The sequence below is a fragment of the Canis lupus genome, chromosome 8 (genome assembly GCF_048164855.1).
Source record: "Canis lupus baileyi chromosome 8, mCanLup2.hap1, whole genome shotgun sequence".
Lineage (NCBI taxonomy): Eukaryota > Metazoa > Chordata > Mammalia > Carnivora > Canidae > Canis > Canis lupus.
This window is the reverse complement of record NC_132845.1, coordinates 68,536,308-68,555,507: the sequence shown is the minus strand read 5'-3', so window position 1 is coordinate 68,555,507 and position 19,200 is coordinate 68,536,308. Positions and strand designations below refer to the sequence as shown.

The 19,200-nt window shown below is 54.4% G+C and overlaps 3 protein-coding genes across 4 annotated transcripts in view; 2 read left to right on the top strand and 1 right to left on the bottom strand.

Moving 5' to 3' along the window:
• Positions 1–11,383: 11,383 nt before the first annotated feature.
• Positions 11,384–12,680, top strand: PPP1R35 (protein phosphatase 1 regulatory subunit 35). The gene is made up of 4 exons (XM_072837225.1): positions 11,384–11,788; positions 11,869–12,124; positions 12,203–12,339; positions 12,428–12,680. The coding sequence occupies exons 1-4, from the start codon at positions 11,552–11,554 to the stop codon at positions 12,599–12,601; spliced, it is 804 nt and encodes a 267-aa protein (XP_072693326.1). The 5' UTR covers positions 11,384–11,551; the 3' UTR covers positions 12,602–12,680.
• Positions 12,681–13,654: 974 nt separating this feature from the next.
• MEPCE (methylphosphate capping enzyme) lies at positions 13,655–19,051 on the bottom strand. Of its 2 annotated transcripts, XM_072837207.1 has the most exons (5): positions 18,754–19,051; positions 16,082–17,171; positions 14,662–14,880; positions 14,362–14,488; positions 13,655–14,257 (listed from the first exon to the last, which is right to left on the bottom strand). In XM_072837207.1, the coding sequence occupies exons 2-5, from the start codon at positions 16,343–16,345 to the stop codon at positions 14,205–14,207; spliced, it is 663 nt and encodes a 220-aa protein (XP_072693308.1). In that variant the 5' UTR covers positions 16,346–17,171; positions 18,754–19,051; the 3' UTR covers positions 13,655–14,204. The 2 variants fall into 2 exon arrangements, with proteins under 2 accessions (XP_072693308.1, XP_072693307.1); XM_072837206.1 differs by lacking the exon at positions 18,754–19,051 and having other exon boundaries at positions 16,082–18,747.
• The window catches only part of ZCWPW1 (zinc finger CW-type and PWWP domain containing 1), a 76,369-nt gene continuing 75,727 nt past the window's right edge, over positions 18,559–19,200 (top strand). Inside the window, exon 1 of the mRNA XM_072837210.1 lies at positions 18,559–19,200. The gene's annotated coding sequence lies outside the window, so the exon portion shown is untranslated.

The following is a 19,200-nucleotide window of genomic DNA, read 5'->3' as shown; positions in this document are numbered from 1 at the left end:
GTTGAGTGGGAATGCAGACCGTCAGATTCTGACGTCTAGGACACATCAAAATCACCTGGGAGCTTGTGAAAAATACAGATTCCTGGCCTCAAAGCCAGGGATTGAGGTGAGGCCTGGGAAGTACATTTTAACTTGAGTTTGATGCGGAGGGGGCGTGTGCCCGAGGCTGCCCTGGAGGAAGGTCATGGGAGGTTCCAGCCTGGGGGGCCGAGGACTCCCTTCGCGTGGGAGAGGGGATATAAAGCTGGAAACGGAAGGAATTTGCACTTTACCCTGAAGTCACTGAGTGAGAAGGAGGAAGGGTACACAATGAGGGCAGTGCGTGCCAGAACTGGCCACCGGCCCAACCCCGTGACGTCACCCCACCGGCCTTGGGGGGCCCTGGCCGCGCGGGGGTCTCTCCCCCACCCCAACTCTTCCCTCTGTCCAGCGGCTGTAGGAGGGGAGAGGCCGGGGCCGAGGGCACCAAGCTCCCGGTGAGACGACAGCGGGGCGGCCGCCGAGCGGGGGACCGTGGCGACCCGTCACCTCGCGCTCCCGAGCTCCAGGTGGCGCTGCGGTGCGCGGGTCCCGCCGGGGCCTGGCCGCCGCGCGATCGCCGCCCCTCCCGCGCCCCAGCGTTGGAGCCGGCGGCCGTGCCCACGAACAGGGTCGGCCCTGCGTGAGCCCCGAGTCCCAGCGCCGGGCCCTCCGCTCCTCCCCGCGGCCCCGACGGCCTTAGCCCGCGGAGGAGCCCCTGCCCCGGGCCCGCAGGGCCGCCCGCCGCGGTGACACGGGCTGTTGCACACCGGTTCCACCGGACAGTTGGTGTCTAGTTAAAACGACTGCTCAGCCAGCGAGTGAAACCCGCCCCCTGTCTTGGAACAACTGGCCTCTCTCCCTGTCTCTTCCTCCCTTGGGTCGACTCCTGTTCTTGTCGCCAGGTCCACATCACGAAGGCACGGACTTCAGGCCTAGCAGAGCTTGGCATCCCTCATCTCATTTAGTCCTGAAGGCAGAGAGCATCCCTTAGGCCCAAAAGCCATCACCGCTGTTTTCCAAACCAATAAATTGTGGTTTAGAGGGATTTAGGAACTCCTCTAAGAGCTCACTGTTAGTGATATTGGACGGGACACAGGTCTGCTGGGCTGGAGCCCTTGTCACCTTCCTTTCTCTCTCTCTCTCTCAGCCCCCTCCTCCACCTTCAGGGCCACCCGTTACCGTTGTGTAGGTTCTGCACTGCCCGACTCTATAATCAGCACAGATATATGGAACCATTAGGGCAATTTTCCATCACATGGCAGTGAAGGGCTTTGCAGAAGGGGCACGTTATTCTAATCTGCCCAAAATTGCCTCCTGGGCTGCCCCAGGGTCCCTGCAGCCATCTCTCCAAGTTTGTTCCTCCTCTTCCCAGCAGATGCATCTGGCATCCAGTTTCCACACCGCACCTGGCTTTTCGCAGGAGCAGAGAGGTCTTCACAGAGCTGGCCCAAGGGATCTTGGGTGGATAATCTCTGGTGGATAGTGCTCTGTGACATGGCATGACACTACCCCTCAGTGGGATCTGTGCCTATTAACAAATACATGCTTGTGTGTGTGTGTTTGTGTGTGTGTTGGGGGTCACCTCTTCTGCCAGAACTACCCCTTACAGGTCAGAGTGTCTTATGATCAAGATGAGAATTTCCTGGCGGAATTCCTGGGGGGCACAGGCCAGGTGGATGAGCCCTATGAACCAGGAATGTGCATCCTCCAAATTGATACTATAAGGGCTAACAGAAGGAATCCTCCCCTTCTCAGAGACACACTGTCCACCCTGAAGTTTTGGGGGTGGACAGAGAAGGAGGAGATCTGGAGGGGATGGACATGGTCTCAGATGCATCGAGCTCTTTGCATGGATGGTTCCAGCACCAGGTGGGGCAGAGAGGATGCTGGGAGTGGAGTGATAGAAGCAGGCCTGAGGTCTGGAGAAGAGAAGGATATGGAGGACCAGTCAGTCTCTTCTAGAAGTGGAGGAGAGGAGGGATACTTAGGCTGTATATTCGGTGAAGGGGAACACCCTGTCTTGGGAGCCCTAGTCTGAGGGTGGAGAAGGAAGAGGAGAGTTTGATGGGATTGGGGAACCCTGGTCTTGGTGTCCAGTGTCCCAACTTACCTTCTGGCTGTGGTGGGGCTCTCTTGGAAATGTGACTTCCCATTCCAGGGCTTCCCCTGTTCCTCTCTTTGAGCCTGTATCCTGTCTTACCTCAATTCCTTGCTCACTGGATGACTCCCAAAGCACAGAACCTGCTCCATCCCTCCAGCTATCACTGCACCCACTTTATGCTTCTAGGGGTTTCCTCTATTGCCAAGGAGCAACCATGACCTCAGATCCGACACTTTTAAGTTGCATGAGGATACCTGCTGCTTCCTGCAGTGCCTGGTGGGCCTGGCTATTGTGGGCACATCTGTACAGTGATATTGAGCTGTTGCTCCTGGCTGGGAATGAGGTGTAGGGGGCTGGATGGGAGGCTGCCTTGGCCAGTGGGGTGGGGGGGATGCTGGAGTTACGGGGAGAAGTGAGGGTCCTGGGCAGGACAGAGGAAGAGGCTGGCTGCAGGAGATGCCAAGGGAAGGGAACCAGCCCGAGTGATGGCAAAAGACTGAACTCGGTGTATGTGTGTGGTGTTTTGGTGGAGGGGATGTCTGGAACATAAGCTGCTCAGAGATCAATTGAGCCCCTCTTTTAAAAATGAGAAGACCGGGGATCCCTGGGTGGTGCAGCGGTTTGGCGCCTGCCTTTGGCCCGGGGCGGGATCCTGGAGACCTGGGATCGAATTCCACATCGGGCTCCCGGTGCATGGAGCCTGCTTCTCCCTCTGCCTATGTCTCTGCCTCTCTCTCTCTCTCTCTGTGACTATCATAAATAAATAAAAATTAAAAAAAAATTTAAAAATGAGAAGACGGGATCCCTGGGTGGCGCAGCGGTTTGGCGCCTGCCTTTGGCCCAGGGCGCGATCCTGGAGACCCCGGATCGAATCCCACGTCGGGCTCCCGGTGCATGGAGCCTGCTTCTCCCTCTGCCTGTGTCTCTGCCTCTCTCTCTCTCTCTCTTTCTCTCTCTGTGACTATCGTAAATAAATAAAAATTAAAAATAAATAAAAATAAATAAAAATGAGAAGACTGGGCAGCCCCAGTGGCGTAGCGGTTTAGCGCCGCCTGCAGCCTAAGGCGTGATCCTGGAGACCCTGGATCAAGTCCCACGTCAGGCTCCCTGCATGGAGCCTGCTTCTCCCTCTGCCTGTGTCTCTGCCTCTCTCTCTCTCTCTCTCTCTCTCTGTATGTCTCTATGAATAAATAAATAATCTTTAAAAAAACATAAAAATGAGAAGACTAAGGCCCAAAGAGGAGTGATGTTGCTGGAGGGAGGGGGTGGGTGGGAGGGCGGTCCTTTGACTTCTGACCCCAGGCCCAGTCCTCTGTGGGATGTGAGTACCCCCTACTCATCTCTCTGTCCCTAAGAGCAGACTTTGGACCTGGGGCTGCAAATGTGGTATCTGTGCATACAGGCACTGCTTCGGTGGCAGCGCACTGGTGTGTAAGGCCTCTTTTTCTGCCAAGTTCACTTCTTGCTGGACTGCCTGGTCTCTGCTTGCAAGCCCTCCATCCTCCCAGCCCAGAACCAGCTCAACTCCAGCTCTCTGCTCAGCCCGTTGGCACAGAGCAACAACCCTTTCCTCAGCTTAGGATGCAATTGGGAAATGTACTGGGCATTGGGGGCCAGGGTTTCTCATACTGACACTATGTATGGTAGAGATGAATTTGTAGGCAGGGGGCTGGGTGCTGATTCCTATGGCTCAGCGAGTAGTCCAGGTTTCCTTCTAAAACTCAGTATCTGGGATGCCTGGGTGGCTCAGTGGTTGAGTGTATGTCCTTGGCTCAGGGCATGATCCCATAGTCCCGGGATCGAGTCCCACATCGGGCTCCCTGCATAGAGGCTGCTTCTACCTCTGCCTATGTCTCTGCCATGGCCACCTGATACTTTGGACATGATGCAAGACCCACTGTGTGCCACCCCCCACTCCCACCCCAGGCCTTAGGATGTCGGAGGCCACTGGATAGGCCTGGCTGGACATAGACCCTCCCAATTAACTTCCTCACGTGGTGCTGACATGGCCCCCCCTTCACCTTCCCCACACAGAGGGACCCCCAGTCAGTCATTCTTCTATGATGGCAATACCAGTCTCCTCTCCCCATGCCTCCTACACCCCGCCTATCTCCCACCTCCTACTCTTTCTCCTTCTGCCTTCACCTGTTCCCCTTGGTAACTCTCTGTGAGCCTGGTGAAGCCCCTGTCAGGACAAGATGGTCTTTCATGACCAAATTTTTTTCCACCATGGGACCTCTGGTCTCAGCCCTCTAGGGATGGGGATGTGGCAAGGCGAAGCGTAGGTGAGATCCTGGGAAACACGGAGGCCTGAGCCTGTGGTACAGCCCAGACTTTTCCCCCAGGTATATTGGTTTTCTGGGGCTGCTGTAACAAGTTGTCACAAACTCTGTGGGTTAAAACATTAGAAATTCATTCTCCTACAGTTCTGGAGGCCAGAAGTCTGAGGTCAGTTTCCCTGATCCAAAATCAAGGTGTGAGGAGAGCTGTGCTCCCTCCAGAGGCTCTGGAGGAGAATCCATTCTTTGATTCTTCCAGCCTTTGGTGGCCTTATTGCTCGGATCTCTGTCACATTGTCCCCTTCTCCTCTGTGTCACGTCTCCTGCTGCCTCCTCCTTTTAAGGACACTTGGGATTGAGCCTCATATCTCTGGGAGGTCATTATTCAGCCTCCTACCAGCCTTCACCCCAACACACACGCAAGTGTTGATCACTTGGTCTAGGAGTGGTGGAAATCATCCAGGAAAAGAGAAGTAGGAGAGGCTCCAGGACCAGCACTAGGTCAAACTCAGTAGCTTCTAGGTGGGCCCACCTGAGAGTAGGGGAGTGGGCAGCAAAGCCTGGAAGGGACAACCACATTTCTTCCCAAGTTGCACATCCCAAATAGCATTTGCCCAAAAGCTTCTTTCATGCCACCTGCCCCACTTGCAGGTTGGGAAGCACTAGGGATTGTGGGTAAGAATCTGAGTAGACCCCAGAGGTAGGCTGAGGGATCACCACTTATCAGCTGTGGTTCTCAAAGTGTGGGCCAGCACCAGTAGGATGAGCATCCCCTGGGTGGCTCAGATGGTTAAGCCACTGACTTGATTTTGGCTCAGGTCATGATCTCTTGGTGGTGAGATCCAGCCCCACATCGGGTTCTGTGCTCAGTGCAGAGTTGGCCTGTCCCTTTCCCTCCCTGTGCTTGCTCTCTCTCAAAAAATAACAAAACAAAACAAAACAAAAAACCCCCAAACTCCTCTCCTCAAATAGATAAATAAAATCTTTAAAAAACAAAATAAGGCTTACACCAAACACATAGTGTTTATTAGGATGAAAAGAAGTTATGTCCACAGAGTGCTTACTGCAGTGCCTGGATCTTCAGGGTTGGTGCTCAGTGGATATTTGTGGCATAATTGGAGGAGCTATCCAATGAGCAACGAATAATGGAATATGAGTGATGTGTTTTTCACTTACTCAATGAACATTTACTGAGTCAATCTGGGTCCGGCCAGGTGTTAAAGGTTAATTCCCCGCAGTACCCAATCTTGCCAGTTCACAGTGGAGGGCGGGTAAACTGATGGTCGTGGTTCAGGGTGAGAAGGGCCCCAGCTAAGGATGGGCCGCAGGAGCCCACAGATGAAAGGAAGGAAACCATTGTTGCTGTACGTGCTTTCACACATGTGTTATCTTTTCCATCTCTGAACGGAGCGCTAGAGGATGGTCTACTTCCTATGCCTCCTTGCCGCGTGTCTTCAAGCAGACTGCTTGGCCTCTGTGCATGCAGAGGCAATTCCCTCATCTGCAAAATGGGAATCATAGTGTCCCGCGGAGTTTGGCTTTAAGCAGCACACACAACACCTAGCTTATAAGAGGTTCTGGAAGATGTTACATCTCTTCTAATTTTCCCAGCCATCCTGTGTGATGGGGGTATTACACTCATTTTAAGTCCAGAAGGGAGGGATGCCTGGGTGGCTCAATGGTTGAGCGTCTGCCTTCAGCTCAGGGCGGGATCCCGGAATTCAGGATTGAGTCCCACATTGGACTCCTTGCAGGGAGCCTGCTTCTCCCTCTGCCTGTGTCTCTGCTTCTCTTTCTGTGTCTCTCATGAATAAATAAAATCTTTATTAAAAAAAAAAAGTCCATAAGGGAGAGAAACACATTAGAGACCCAGGCCAAGGTTAGTTATTGCAATCAGGCCCAAACTGAGGCATTGAGCTTCCTGGCAGCGGCAGCAGGGCCTGGGGATGAACTGGGAAGGTCACTATCTTGAGAGTTCCTTCATTTACATAAAAAAAGGAGGCAACCCAGTTCCCTGGGGGACCTTTAGGGCAGCTACCCCCAGGCTGGCCCTTGCCACCTGCCCTCTCCCCTCCAGCTCCTGGCTAGAGGCTTGCCAGAAGCACAGTTGCTTCAGTGAGGCTGCAACGGAGTCACAAGCCTGCTTTGATTTCAAAGGGAGGGGACACAGAACCCTACCTCTCAATGGAAGGAGTGTCAAAGAAATTTTGGCCATTAAAAAAACAAAACAAAACCACCACATTACACAAATCCCAAATTGTCAGAATCAGGGATAATGTTTACAACTTGAAAAGAGTACTTTTTTCTCTTCTTTGACATTTATTTTCTCTGTGGCAGACGCTGTCCTAGGTTCTGGGGAACATGATCCCCCTCACTCCCTTCTTGTCTGAGAATCAGCATAAGTGGCAGGCGTGGGGAGAGGGAGGTGGAACACCAGACAGAGGCAGGTGCTTGGGCTTTGGCACTGTGTACCTACCAACTGGGGACCAGGGGTCTCATAACGTCTAAGGAGTCCTCTGCTTTGAGCCCCGGGGTTCTAAGACACAGCTCAGCCTGTGCCTGGATGACTCGAGAGGGTAGCATGGGGGGTGGGTGGGGACAGTGTGGGGACAGAAACACAGGCTGAGATGAAGGGGAAGCCTTTGGACAAGAGACAATGGACATCTGTGGAGGCTGGGGGCCCTTTGTCCCAGTAGTTTTGGGGGAGAAGAGTCCTGCTGCTCCACCCGAGATTCTCACAGCCTCAGCAGTAATGGACACCAGTGGGCTCTGGGCCAGGTTTCCTTCTCTGCCACCCTGGAACCCTGTTGGAGCCTCAGCCACCAGGTAGGACCCCAGACTTCAGATCTCCTCAGCCTCCTCCTCCTGCTCTGCTCCCCCCACCCCCTACCCCGGTCCCTCCTCAAGTTTCTGTGCAGCTGTTCAGGCTGAGGTTACTACTAGGCACCACGTGGTCCCTTCATACTGTCCCAAGCCTCCAATACCTTGTCTCTGGTCCCATGACCTGCATCTCTCCTCTCTGCCTACAGCACCTTTGCCCCCACCCTGTCTTTTCCTGTTTGATTGGCATTTGGCAGATGGTCCTGGAGCTACTGCAGAGAGTAGACTGACTCCAGGGACTCTGATCCTTCTCTTCCACCAACCATCCTTGGGATCTAGAAGGACCTCACACCAGCACCTCTCTTGTCTGATCTAGAGGTTTCCATGCAACCCTTCACCTTTGAGACCCTCCAACATCTCCTGAGTGTCCAGTCTCAATGAGTAGCAGCCTGCTCCCATCCCATGGCTCTGAAGGTGCTGATGCCCTGCTAAGCAGAGATCTGTCAGGGTCTGTGTCCCAAGGTAAGGCCAGCAGCTTACTACACTTTCTTTTGCATACCCCCCAATCCCACACATGTGGCCCCATCTTCCAGGATTATGGCTCTGACCCCACCTGCCCTGCTCATGGCCTCCATCCCCTTTCTTAGAACTCTAGCGGTTTTTGGCCAGCCTCTCCTCAGGCTCATTTAGGCCCTAAGCAACTGGCCTCCACCTTTTATTTCCTGTGTTGACATTAAGGACATTCCCTTTCCCAGCCAGCCCAGGCCCCTCACTCACAATATGCTCCCCGATGGTGAGCCCAGCTCCACTCAATTCTCCATAACCCCGGAAGTGGAAGTGTCTCTGGGTTGGTCCCCACCTGTAAGCAGCAGCCAGTTTAGGAGTGGGAGATGGGAAGTGAGGTACCTTACAGATGGGGTTTGCAGAGATTGGTGGTAGAAGGTTGTTGCCTCATTTCTTTGACTTGGCTTGGCTATATTGGAGAGTAGTTTCCTATGGAGCCTTTGCTCTTCCCCTGCCCCCTCCTCCCTGATGGGGCTCCTCAACTAGCCTCTGCAATAGTCTCAACCACTCTGTGGGTCACTGCATTGAAGACATCTCACTGCCACTCACCAGCATGGTCCCTTAAAGGACCCCTGACCCTATCCTGTTTCCAATCCCCAGGAGAAGCTCAGGTTGACTTTGAATGACCCCTTCCAGAACTCAGACTCACCTTCCCCAAACTAGGATCCAGGTCTGGGATCACCCCTCCCAGAAGACTAAAGGGAACACCACTACATGGCGGAGTCTAACCCATCAAGCCAGAACCTAAGAGCCAAAAGTGGGACCTTTTCCTGAGGGTCTGCTCTGTGTCTCGTTCCCTCTTCCTTCAGTATTTCCTCTTCCTTCCTTTCCCCACCGTTCCCTGGATGGGTGACAGTCCAGAGATGGGACCTCCCCAGCCTAGGGTGGTGGTGGAAGGAGGGGTTAGTTGATGAGGGCTTGGGCAGGGTCCCCTCACTTGGCAATCTCAGGTAGTGGGGTCAGGAAAGCTTTTCTGTTTTCCCCCTCTTTTGCTCAGAGCGGGGGGCAACTATTGGACCATATTTTAAATTTCTCTCCTAACTCCTTCCTGCTGGGTTCCCCCTTCCCACCTCTGCTATCCCCAGACAGGGCTTGGTTTGGTGTGGCATGTAAATGAAATCCTTTGCGGAAGAGGGTACAGCTCTAGAACATGCCACCATGGGGAGACTCTAAAGTTAAGGATAGAGAAGGAGTCTTCGTCACTTATCAGTACTTTCTTTTTAAAATTTTATTTATTTAAGAGAGAGCGAGCACGCAAGTAAAAGCAGGGGGAGGGGCAAAAGGAGAAGCAGACTCCCCACTGAGTAGGGAGCCCAATGCAGGGCTCTATCCCAGGACCCTGAGATCATGACCAGAGCCAAAGGCAGAGGCTTCACTGACTGAGCCACCCAGGCACTCCCTTATCAGTACTTTTTTAAAATTTTTTTTATTTTGTTTTATTTTTATTTTTTTTAATGATAGTCACACACAGAGAGAGAGAGAGGCAGAGACATAGGCAGAGGGAGAAGCAGGCTCCATGCACCCGGAGCCCGACGTGGGATTCAACCCCGGGTCTCCAGGATCGTGCCCTGGGCCAAAGGCAGGCGCCAAACCGCTGCGCCACCCAGGGATCCCCTTTATCAGTACTTTCTTAAAGGGGAGTTTTGTTGTTGTTGATTTTTTAAAGAGGAGAAGCAATTCTAAGCCTCTTAGCTGGTATAGCCAAAAAATTCTTAGGAAGAGTGGTGGCAAGACTGAGATCCCTCGGGATCCCTGGGTGGCCCAGTGGATCTATCAAATCTATCTATCAAATCTTTTCAGCTGGATCCCTGGGTGGCGCAGCGGTTTAGCGCCTGCCTTTGGCTCAGGGCGCGATCCTGGAGACCCGGGATCGAATCCCATGTCAGGCTCCCGGTGTATGGAGCCTGCTTCTCCCTCTGCCTATGTCTCTGCCTCTCTCGCTCTCTCTGTGTGTGACTATCATAAGTAAATAAAAATTTAAAAAACAAATCTTTTCAGCTATGCCAAAATTCTGGTTCTGATAATAACATAATGATGTTTTATCCTACACATTTTCACCTGTTTCCAACATGACTACTGAATACACTGTAAGATTTTAAGGCAGTTTGTTCATTTTTATTGGCAGTTAATTTTGTTCATAGGGTAGACCTTTGGGATGTACAGTTAAATTACTATTTTTTCAAGTCTTTTACAAGAGGTCCCTTCTGTGTAGTTAGGTCACCAACTAGATACACATTTAGGTTCATTTGTTTCATTTTACTTTCAACTTTTAGGGACTGGTTTTTAAAAATTAATTTCTGTCATATAATCACGGAAAACATAGGTTTCCAAAGTCAAATACACACACTATATTCAAAATCTAGCCTCTCTTCCTTTTATTCTATTATCTCCTCAATGTCAGTAGCCATTAAAAGTTTTTGAATCATACTTCCACTTTTAATAAAACACAAGTATTTGCATTTGTATCTCCCTACTTTCGCAAATGAATAGTAGACGGAATTTGTATACTTTCTTATTCCTTTCTTCAGCAAGAAAGCTTGCAGTGTTTCACGCCAAAGATTCTCAGAAATGTGTGTGTGTGTGTGTGTGTGTGTGTAAAATGCAGGCAGCATTCCGCCCCATCTTCCACAGCAGTTTCTGGTACGATAAAGCATGTGAAAACTCTCAAACTGCAAAGTGGTACACAAACGTGCCTGTTGACTATTAACCCCTTTTGGGGAGAGCTTCAAGACTCATGCACCTGACTTAGCACATTTTGCACAAGAAACAGGCTCACAGAACTGTGAGCACCTGCTCCGAGGAACACAGGGAAAGGATGGGAAATCCGGTCTCCTGTCTGGCAGGAGTCCAGGATAAATCCATCGAGACTTTATTTTTATTTTTAAAGATTTTATTTATTTATTCATAAGAGACACACATAGATAGACAGAGACATAGGGAGAGGGAGAAGTAGGCTCCCTGTGGGGAGCCCCTCCCGGGACTGGATCCCAGGACCCCGGGATCACGACCTGGGCCAAAGGCAGGCACTCAACCAGCGAGCCACCCAGGTGCCCCAAGAGACCTTCTTTGTAAGAACTGTACTCAATATACAGATACCTATTTTTATAAAGATGAATATGTTAGGGGGCCCCCATGGGGGAAAAAGTCACAGAAGACCCCAGGCTGAATGAGGCCGATATCGCCCGGGCAACCACGAACGCCCGGGGTCCCGGGAAGGATCCCGGGGCTGGGGGCGGCGAGCCCCGCCCTCACTCCTCCTGGGGAGCTTCGTTCCCGGGTGGGAGGAACGCGAGGAGCTGCTGTGGAGGCACTGACCAGGGAGGGCCAAGATGAGGGCACCTGACCCTCCTCCAGTTAAAGCTGTCCCATTTGGCGCCCGGACGGAAGGCAATGACACACCCACCCTGGACTCCAGCAGAAGTCAGGTAAAAACTGCAGGACAAAGACACCACGTCCGCGTTTCCAAACGAGAAATGGCCTTCGTGAGGACCCGTAGAGCTTCCACGGGTAGCGATTCCGAAACTATGACTTAGGGGCGGGGGCGAGGTTCTGCGGGCGGAAGCCCGCGGGAGGCGGGGAGCCGAGCAACGGAAATGACGCTTAGTAGCGCCAATGGGATGGAGCAGGGGCTGGCCTCCCCGCCCCGTTGGACGAGGGCGAGCGGTTTCCGGTAGCGGTGCCCGGGAGGGGCGGGGGAGGGGTTGGCGAGTTTGTGTCCCGTGACCTCTGGCCTCCAGAGACCTTGCACCCCAGCAGCCGCACCAAGATGACGGGCTGTGGGTTGGCAGAGCTGGAGCTGGCCGAAGGGGAGGAGGCCGTGGCGGTCCCCGGGCCACCCCCAGAACCCCGCGCCCCGGAGCCCAGAGCCCCAGTGCCCGAGCCTGGTTTGGACCTGAGCCTGAGCCTGAGCCCGCGGTCCGAGACCCCCGAGCGGCAGACCTGCAGTCCGGGTCGACGGAAGGGGCGGGCGGACCGGCGGGGCGGGGCCCGCAAGGGGCGGCAGGTGAGCTGGGGGAAGGCCTGGCCCCCAGCCTGCCGACGAGCCCGCGCCCACCTCGTCACTGCCTCGCTCTCTGCTCCCAGGTCCGCTTTCGTTTGGAGCCGCTCTCCCCGGTGCGGTCCGAGCCGCCGTCGGCCGCCGCCGCGCCAGGCGAGAAGCCCGCAGCGCCGCAGGACCTGGGGGCGCCCGCTCAGCAGAGCAGCCTGGCCTTGAGCCTCGAGTTGCAGGCCGCGCGGGCTGCTGCAGCCGGGGGCCAGTTCGATGCCGCGAAGGCCGTGGAAGAACAGCTGAGGAAGTCGTTCCAGACTCGCTGCGGTTTGGAGGAGAGCGTGGCCGAGGGTGAGAGAGAGACGGCCGGCGGGGCGCGGGAGTGGGGATGAGAAGCGCCACTCACCTCCGCTCCCTCTGCCGTCTCAGGGCTGAACGTGCCGCGCTCCAAGCGGCTCTTCCGAGACCTGGTGAGCCTGCAGGTGCCGGAGGAACAGGTGCTGAACGCTGCGCTGAGGGAGAAACTGGCGCTCCTGCCACCACAGGCCCGAGCCCCGCCCCCAAAGGTGAGGGACCTGGGCTTCAGTTTACGTTTCGTGCCCCTTCACCTTCCCAAGTGTAACTAACCTTGCTTTGGGTTCCAATTCCCAACAGGAGCCACCTGGGCCAGGGCCCGACATGACCATCCTTTGTGACCCAGAAACATTATTTTATGAGTCTCCACACCTGACCCTGGACGGTCTGCCTCCTCTGCGTCTTCAACTCCGGCCCCGCCCTTCAGAGGATACTTTCCTCATGCACCGGACACTGAGGCGATGGGAAGCCTAGATGTGGAGGCCCTCAGGATTGCTAGTTAATATTTTTGTGTTAAAACTATTTTTCAGAATAAAGTGGTTTTGCTAACAAATGAGACTCTTCTTCGGAGTCTTAAAATGGGTTCAAGCCTCAGGTGGAAGCTGTCTGGAAGTCAAGTTTTTGGCCTTTTTGGAACTTGGTAGTGATGGCAAGTTGAGAACACTGTCCCACCTCTTCCCCTGACCTATCCTAGACACCACGTTTGTTCCCTTGCGGTTTTTTTTTGTTTTTTTGAGAGCGAGAGCAGGGGAGTGCAGTGGGGAGGGGGCAGGAGAGGGAATCGCTAGCAGGCTCCACACTCAGCCCAGAGCCGAAGTGTGACTCCATCCAGAGCCTGATGCTCAACCCACTGAGCCACTCATGCGCCCTTGCACTACTTCTTTCTCATCACTAACACGTGGATGAGTCTCAGTCTGTTAGGCTTCAAGGAGTCCTTCTTTCTTAATTACCTGGCTCCAGGAGCCTGAGAGGCAGTAGCTATTTGCACCCAGTTATTGAAATTACATCCTTGTCTTTACTTGGAAGAGCCTTGTCCATGTTTACACCAGATCCAGGAGTGCTCAGTATTTGCTAAGTGAGTATCAAAGTCCCAAGAACACTGGACATGCTGAAGAGTTTCATGTTAATTACCTAGTCATCTAATTGCACATCACAGAAAAGGGGGGGAGGGGGTGTCCCTGGAGCAGGTGGGAAGGTCTGTTCAGTAGTGCCTTTTTTTAGCTCCACTGTTAATTCTTCCAAAGTTAGCCTTTGTCCCGCGCTCCCACAAAACATTCTTGTCAATGCATTTTTGGGGGAGGGGAGATGAACTCTTAAGTTTCACATAAAATTCACATTATACCTCTCCTTCTTGATTAGAGTTCTGACTCATTGTGTATAGATGTGACTAGCATTCAACACTCAATCTTCCCAACCACTGAAAAATCTGTCCTTAATTCTTGAGACTCCAGTTTGGGCAGAGGAAACCCAGGTGTTTTGGGAGGCACTAACCCTTTCCCACTAGGTAGAAAGTGCCAGACACAAGTGTGGGGGCCACTGCCTGAAACATCAAATTTATTGTGCTGTTCTTACATTCCAAACCCAACCCCCTCTCCCAATGGAGGTGAGCAGAGGGAAGGATTTTCACAGTACCTGCATGCCTCCCTGCCAAACTTCCCCTTCACTTAACCCTCAGTCCATCTATCTGTGGTCCATTGCAACAACAGCCAGGGACAAGGGCTGAGGAGAAAGGGGAATCTCCTTTGGAGAGCAGGAGGAAGAGGCCAGAGAACTTGATACCGCCCACCTCCCATACCCTAGGAGAACAGAGGTCAGCAAACAGTCCATGCCATCCAGCCCAGTGAGCTGGGGGAGAGAGGAAGATGTCGGTAACTCCAGCACAGCTGGGCTTGCTGCTTAGATGCCAGAGGTGTAGGGAGGAGGCTGGGGCAGCAACGTAGGAAAAGCTTTCTTTGCAGATCCATGAAAGGAAACAATTTTTGGAGCCAAAAGGAAAGACTTTGAGATACTTTCCTTTTCCCCCAGGTCCTTAAGAGCAGTGGGCAACTTCTTCACACTTTTCTGTTCAGGGGGCCACTCAGTGGCTGGGGGAACGGGCCTTGTGGAACAGGTACACAGAACGCTGGAAGCCTGAGGAGAGAATGTGCAATCAGGAAGGGTTGGCAGAACTCCAAGACTCCACAGCATCTGCCTTACCATCCCCTCCCCGCCTCCCCCAGGTCAGCCAACCTTACCTCTGGAAGTGTTGTGGGGTGTAGCCACAAGCTCATAGCTGGAGAAGCCCACCTCTGGGGATGTCAGGTAGGAACTGAAGTGCTCTGGCCTCAGCTGGATTCGATAGTAGTTCTTATAGATTGTTTCCTAGGCAGAAGGGCAGGGGACCACGTCAGCCTGTTGGCTTCTTCCCTGGTGTACAGTGATGCCCACCCAGGGAACCTGTCCACCTTGTTCAGAAAGTATTCCTCCTTTCTTGAGGCCTTTCTTGCCCCAACTAAAAGAAGGATATCCCAATATCCACCCAATTCCCAACTCACCGTCAGAGTCTTTCTCTTGCTGTAGGATGACCAAGGTTGGGGCTCTAGGACCAGGATGCCCCCAGGATGTAGATGCCGGTAGATTCGGCGAAACATGCGCTTTAGCCCCTCATCTCCCCAGTTCAGATGCACCCACTTGGTGAGGCTGAGGCAGAGCACCACATCATACTCAGGTGTTTGGGCCTCCACCAGCTCATCTCGATCCAGCACATAGTTACCCTGAGGGCAAGAATTGGGGGCAAGGTCAACAGAGGCAATAAAAGAACCACTGCCTCCACACAACCTGCTCAGCAGCCTCCAAAACAGAAAGTCCTACAGCCTTAGCCCTTGGCCACAACCTTCTCTGACATTTGTCAGACTAACTCCCAGCCTCATTTTCTTGCTTTACATCCTCCTGCCCCTGCTTTCTGGTGGTGATAAGCCAAACATAAAAAGGGAGTGTGGATCATTTTACATTGACCAAGTTACCCAAAAGAGGTCTCCAAACTGGGGTGAAACATCAGAGGAAAAAAATGAGGGTTCTCCTGAGTCCATCTAGTACTTATTCCCACCCTGCAAACATTAAGCTGAGTGACCCAATGTTTTGCAAAGGTTCCTAACCCAGGTTTGAAAGGGAACCAACCTGTGGTTCCTTCCCTGGAATCAAGGTTGGCAAAGTTCCAGGCCTATTTCCTTTCTCCAAGAGAAGTGAAGAGTCCCAGCCCTTAGGAAGCCTTTTCTAGATGATAAATTCATCAACATCTGCAAAGTCATTTTTGCAAGCTTAACCCAACCTGCCACCACCAGTTGGCTTAACTGGAGTATTTTATGGAGAGCTATGTACAGTCAGGGAACAGACACTCTGAAGACTACCCTTCCCGGTTACAGAGGACTCCGACTCTCCCCATCTCACGATCTCAGGTCATCATGAGATGACCTATGGCCAAACTACTTGGGGTCCTGACCACCAACTCTTCAACCAACTCTGGATCTAAGTCCCTATCAAAGTATTAGTCAGCCACCACCCTATTCCTCCTCCCACCCCAAAACATTCCATGTCTGACACCTATCCCTTCATGCACCTGCATTCAGTGCGTTGAGAAAACTTTCCAACTGAACCAAATCTAGTGAGCAGCAGGAGCAGCCTGCAAGGGAAGGTGGACTGGTGTGGATTACAGTCCAGGACAGGAGCAGGGCAAAAGGAGTCAAACCCCATCTTGGGACCAGTAGTCATGACAAAGGAGCCTAGGTAGAGCCCCCATGTTTCCAGGTTATGGGGCGGGGGGAGACACTGTCAGTCACGATTCAGATCCCTGAAGATCTGGTTCTCCTGGCAGAGTACATGCAGAAATCCCTCTGGGTCATAACTTTCCTGTCTTATTCCCACTTAATCTCATCTTCACACCTGGCCCCTATACCAAGAGCCTTCAGACCCTCTTACCGTGACGAAGACAACATTGTTGGGGAAGACTGATGTGTCTGCTCCATCCAAGGGCACTTGGGGTGCAGCGATGGGACCCCGGCTGGCTGTCAGTGAGGCTGGGAAGCAGCTTCTCTTTCGGACGGTTATGGTCCCTTCCTCACTCTCTGCCCCTGGGTCCCCCTCAGAAGTCTGGGATGGCAGACGCAGCTCCTCAGACAGGTAGTGTCGGATGTTTTGGCGGGCCGAATGAATGAGTCGGGAATCGATATCCAGACCCACCATGCGGGATGGGCCCCACTTACAGGCAATGCTCAGGGTCAGATGGCCCACATTGCAGCCCAGATCTAGGACGTCCCGACCCCGAAACCACTCAGGCTTCAACACTCGAAGGCGCCCATCCTCACAGGAGGGATTGCGGTAACCATAGTACTTGCAATAATTCCCATACTGGAACTTGAGCTGTTGCTTTTTGAAGACTGCTGCAGGTAGTGGGTGGAGGTGGAGGTGGTGGTGGTGGTGGTGACGGCCTCCCCCACTCCCTCTGCCCTTCTCCTTGGGACCCTGGACTCCACCCCTAGCCCCTGCCTCTGACTTGCTGGAAGTCCTGCGACGTTTGCGATGTCGTGAGGAGGAAGACGGGGTTGCAGAGGTAACTGAGGCAGCTGGAGGGGCTGAAAGGGAGCCTGAGGGACCCTGGAGGGCAGATGGAAGGGGAGACACGACCTCATCCCTGCAGTTGATGGCTGTGTTGAGTTCATAGGGCTGAGGGGCATCCCGGTTCTGGCCCCTGTGCCGCTGCTGCTGTGGGGTGCCCTCCCCATGGAGTGAGGGAGTGAGGGGGGCTGTGGGGAGCACAGAGTGGCTATCATTCCCTCCGGTTGCCTGCTGCTGCTGGTGGTGCTGTCCCCGGTGTCTATGCCGCTTCCGACCAGTCTTGAGTGGCGATGCAAGAACTACCTGGGCCTCATCAGTGCAAGTATTGAGACTGAGCGGGTCAGTAATATCTTTGGGGATGAGGATCTCCACTGGATCTCGCCCCTTGGCTGGAAGTGGAGATGACTTAGGGGTCTCTGCATTGAGTGCGCGGCTCACTTCCTCATCCAGGAGGCTATTCAGGTTCAGTGGATCAAAGATATTGCCCCCCAGGAGAAAGTTGGAGGGTAACACAGAATCACAGTCCGAATTAACCCGCCTGCGCCTCTTGAAGGCCGGATGTTTGAAGCCTCCACCACTCCCTCCCACGTTACAACTATTTCTCCTCTTTCCCCCACCTCCCCCAGGGGGCCGGTGGGGCTGATAGCCATTGCGGGGTCGAGGAGGGGCAGGGGGACCCAGTTCTGTTCCGCCTCCTCCCCTTCGCTCCTCCCCAACGTCAGGGGGAGCGGCTCGCCCGTGGGGATCCGACAAGCGGGCCTCCCCATGAGACTGCGCCTGGGGGCCGCCCCCTCGTTGCTGCTGCGACTGGCCTCCCCGAGTGGATGTAGCCCCAGGGCTCTCCTTGCCGACCCCAGAAGCCGGGGCCCCCGTCGAGTGTGTGCGCGGGCCCGGCCCACGCTGCGTCCCGCCGCAGAGCTCCCCGGAGGCGGCCTCTCGGTGAGGTTGCAGCGTGGGGCCGCCCCCTCCGCCCGACTCATCTTTGAGCGGCGGCGGCGGGGCCGGCACCAGAAACGGCTCCTTCTCCGCCGCCATCTCGATCATTTCCTCCCCTTATTCCGTCCCAGTTGAGGGCAACGGGGGGGGGGGGGAGAACTAGGGGGCTTAACCCCCCTCCCTAGAGCCCGCTCCCTTCCCCCCTTCCCTGAGTGCGCGCGCAGCTCTGCTCTTCTCGCCAAGTCTCGCGCCCAAGCGCCTCCCCCGAAGCGCGCCCCACTCGCCCGCGAGACCAAAACAAGATGCCCGCGAGAACCGAACAACTCCAGGAATCAACCGCGCGTGCGCCAACGCCTTTCTCCTCCACCACTACCGCTTCGCCGCGAGCGCGCACTGCTAAAGCGCGTTCCTCTCGCCCCTGAATCACGCATGCGCACTCCGCCACCACCCTGGTTGCGCGCGCATGAGTACGAACCAACTTAACGGCTCCGGGAGTTTAAATATAGCCCACCTCAGCCCCCACAAAAGCCCACCACCCCAAACTGACACCCTACTTCCCTTCGCAGCTATGTCCGTCCCTACTGATATCCTTTGTCTCTGCCGCGCGATCCCACCCACCGTAGGCGGGGGACGGGGAGCTGGTGTGAAAAGGTCTCCTTGACACCCGACCCTTGTTCCTGAGGAATGAGTCTCAGCGGTCTCCGCCCGGCTCTAAACCCAGCAACCTCCCTACCCCGCCTCCTTCCTCCCCCTAGCGGGCAGCGCCTGCGCACACCCTTTTGGGCTTGCGCGGGTAGATACAGCACGTGCTGGAGATGACGCCCCTCCCTCCACCCTAGGGGCGGAGACTGTTACGTCGCTTCCTTAGATTTGGTACACGCAACGTGCGTCAGCACGGTTTGGAGGGGGCGTGGTCAACGAGTGGGGCGGGCCTCATGAATTATTCATATTTCGATCGCCCCCTTTGCCCACCTACTTAGAAAGGCTTCCGAAGGAACGGAGGGGTGAACCTAAAAGTAGAGGAAGGGAAGGAGAGGAGCGTACAGACGGCTTGCCTACGAACTGTTCTCAGTAAAATACAATAAGTCATTGTAACTCACCCCCCTGGGAAATAGTCTCTGCTGAACTGAAAAAAAAAAAGGCACTAAAACAGCCGATGTTGTCCAACTTCCTCTTCCCCCGAAATGGCCGAGTCGTTCTCTCGCTCCTCCGCTTTACCCCAATGGCGATCACCTGGGGACACCACGCCCTCCTCTCCGCCTCCACACCCACAGCCCTGGCACCAACACCTCTTCCCACCACCCGACGCCTGCGCGCGAGCCCCTAGCCCGCCGACTGCGTCCCGACGCCCACCGCAGCCACCAATAGCAGCACATTCGCCACCACCACCGCCACCTCGCACGCAGGCCTTCCCAAGCACACGCTCTCTTCGCGCAGCCTTATATAAAAACGAGTGTGGGCGGGGAAGAGGGTTCGGCCTGCTTTGGGCCCCCTGCCTCGGCCAATGGGGAAGAAGCTGCTCGGCGCCCTTTCCACAGGGTGCTAAG

Excerpts from the sequence above, each read along its gene's own strand:
- PPP1R35 (XM_072837225.1), top strand. The coding sequence starts at position 11,552 with ATGACGGGCTGTGGGTTGGCAGAGCTGGAGCTGGCCGAAGGGGAGGAG. Across the intron at positions 12,125-12,202 it reads GGAGGAGAGCGTGGCCGAGG|GGCTGAACGTGCCGCGCTCC; the intron begins GTGAGAGAGAGA and ends CTGCCGTCTCAG. Across the intron at positions 12,340-12,427 it reads CCCGAGCCCCGCCCCCAAAG|GAGCCACCTGGGCCAGGGCC; the intron begins GTGAGGGACCTG and ends AATTCCCAACAG.
- MEPCE (XM_072837206.1), bottom strand. The coding sequence starts at position 17,761 with ATGATCGAGATGGCGGCGGAGAAGGAGCCGTTTCTGGTGCCGGCCCCG. Across the intron at positions 14,881-16,081 it reads ACAATGTTGTCTTCGTCACG|GGTAACTATGTGCTGGATCG; the intron begins GTAAGAGGGTCT and ends TCTTGCCCTCAG. Across the intron at positions 14,489-14,661 it reads GCAAGAGAAAGACTCTGACG|GAAACAATCTATAAGAACTA; the intron begins GTGAGTTGGGAA and ends CCTTCTGCCTAG.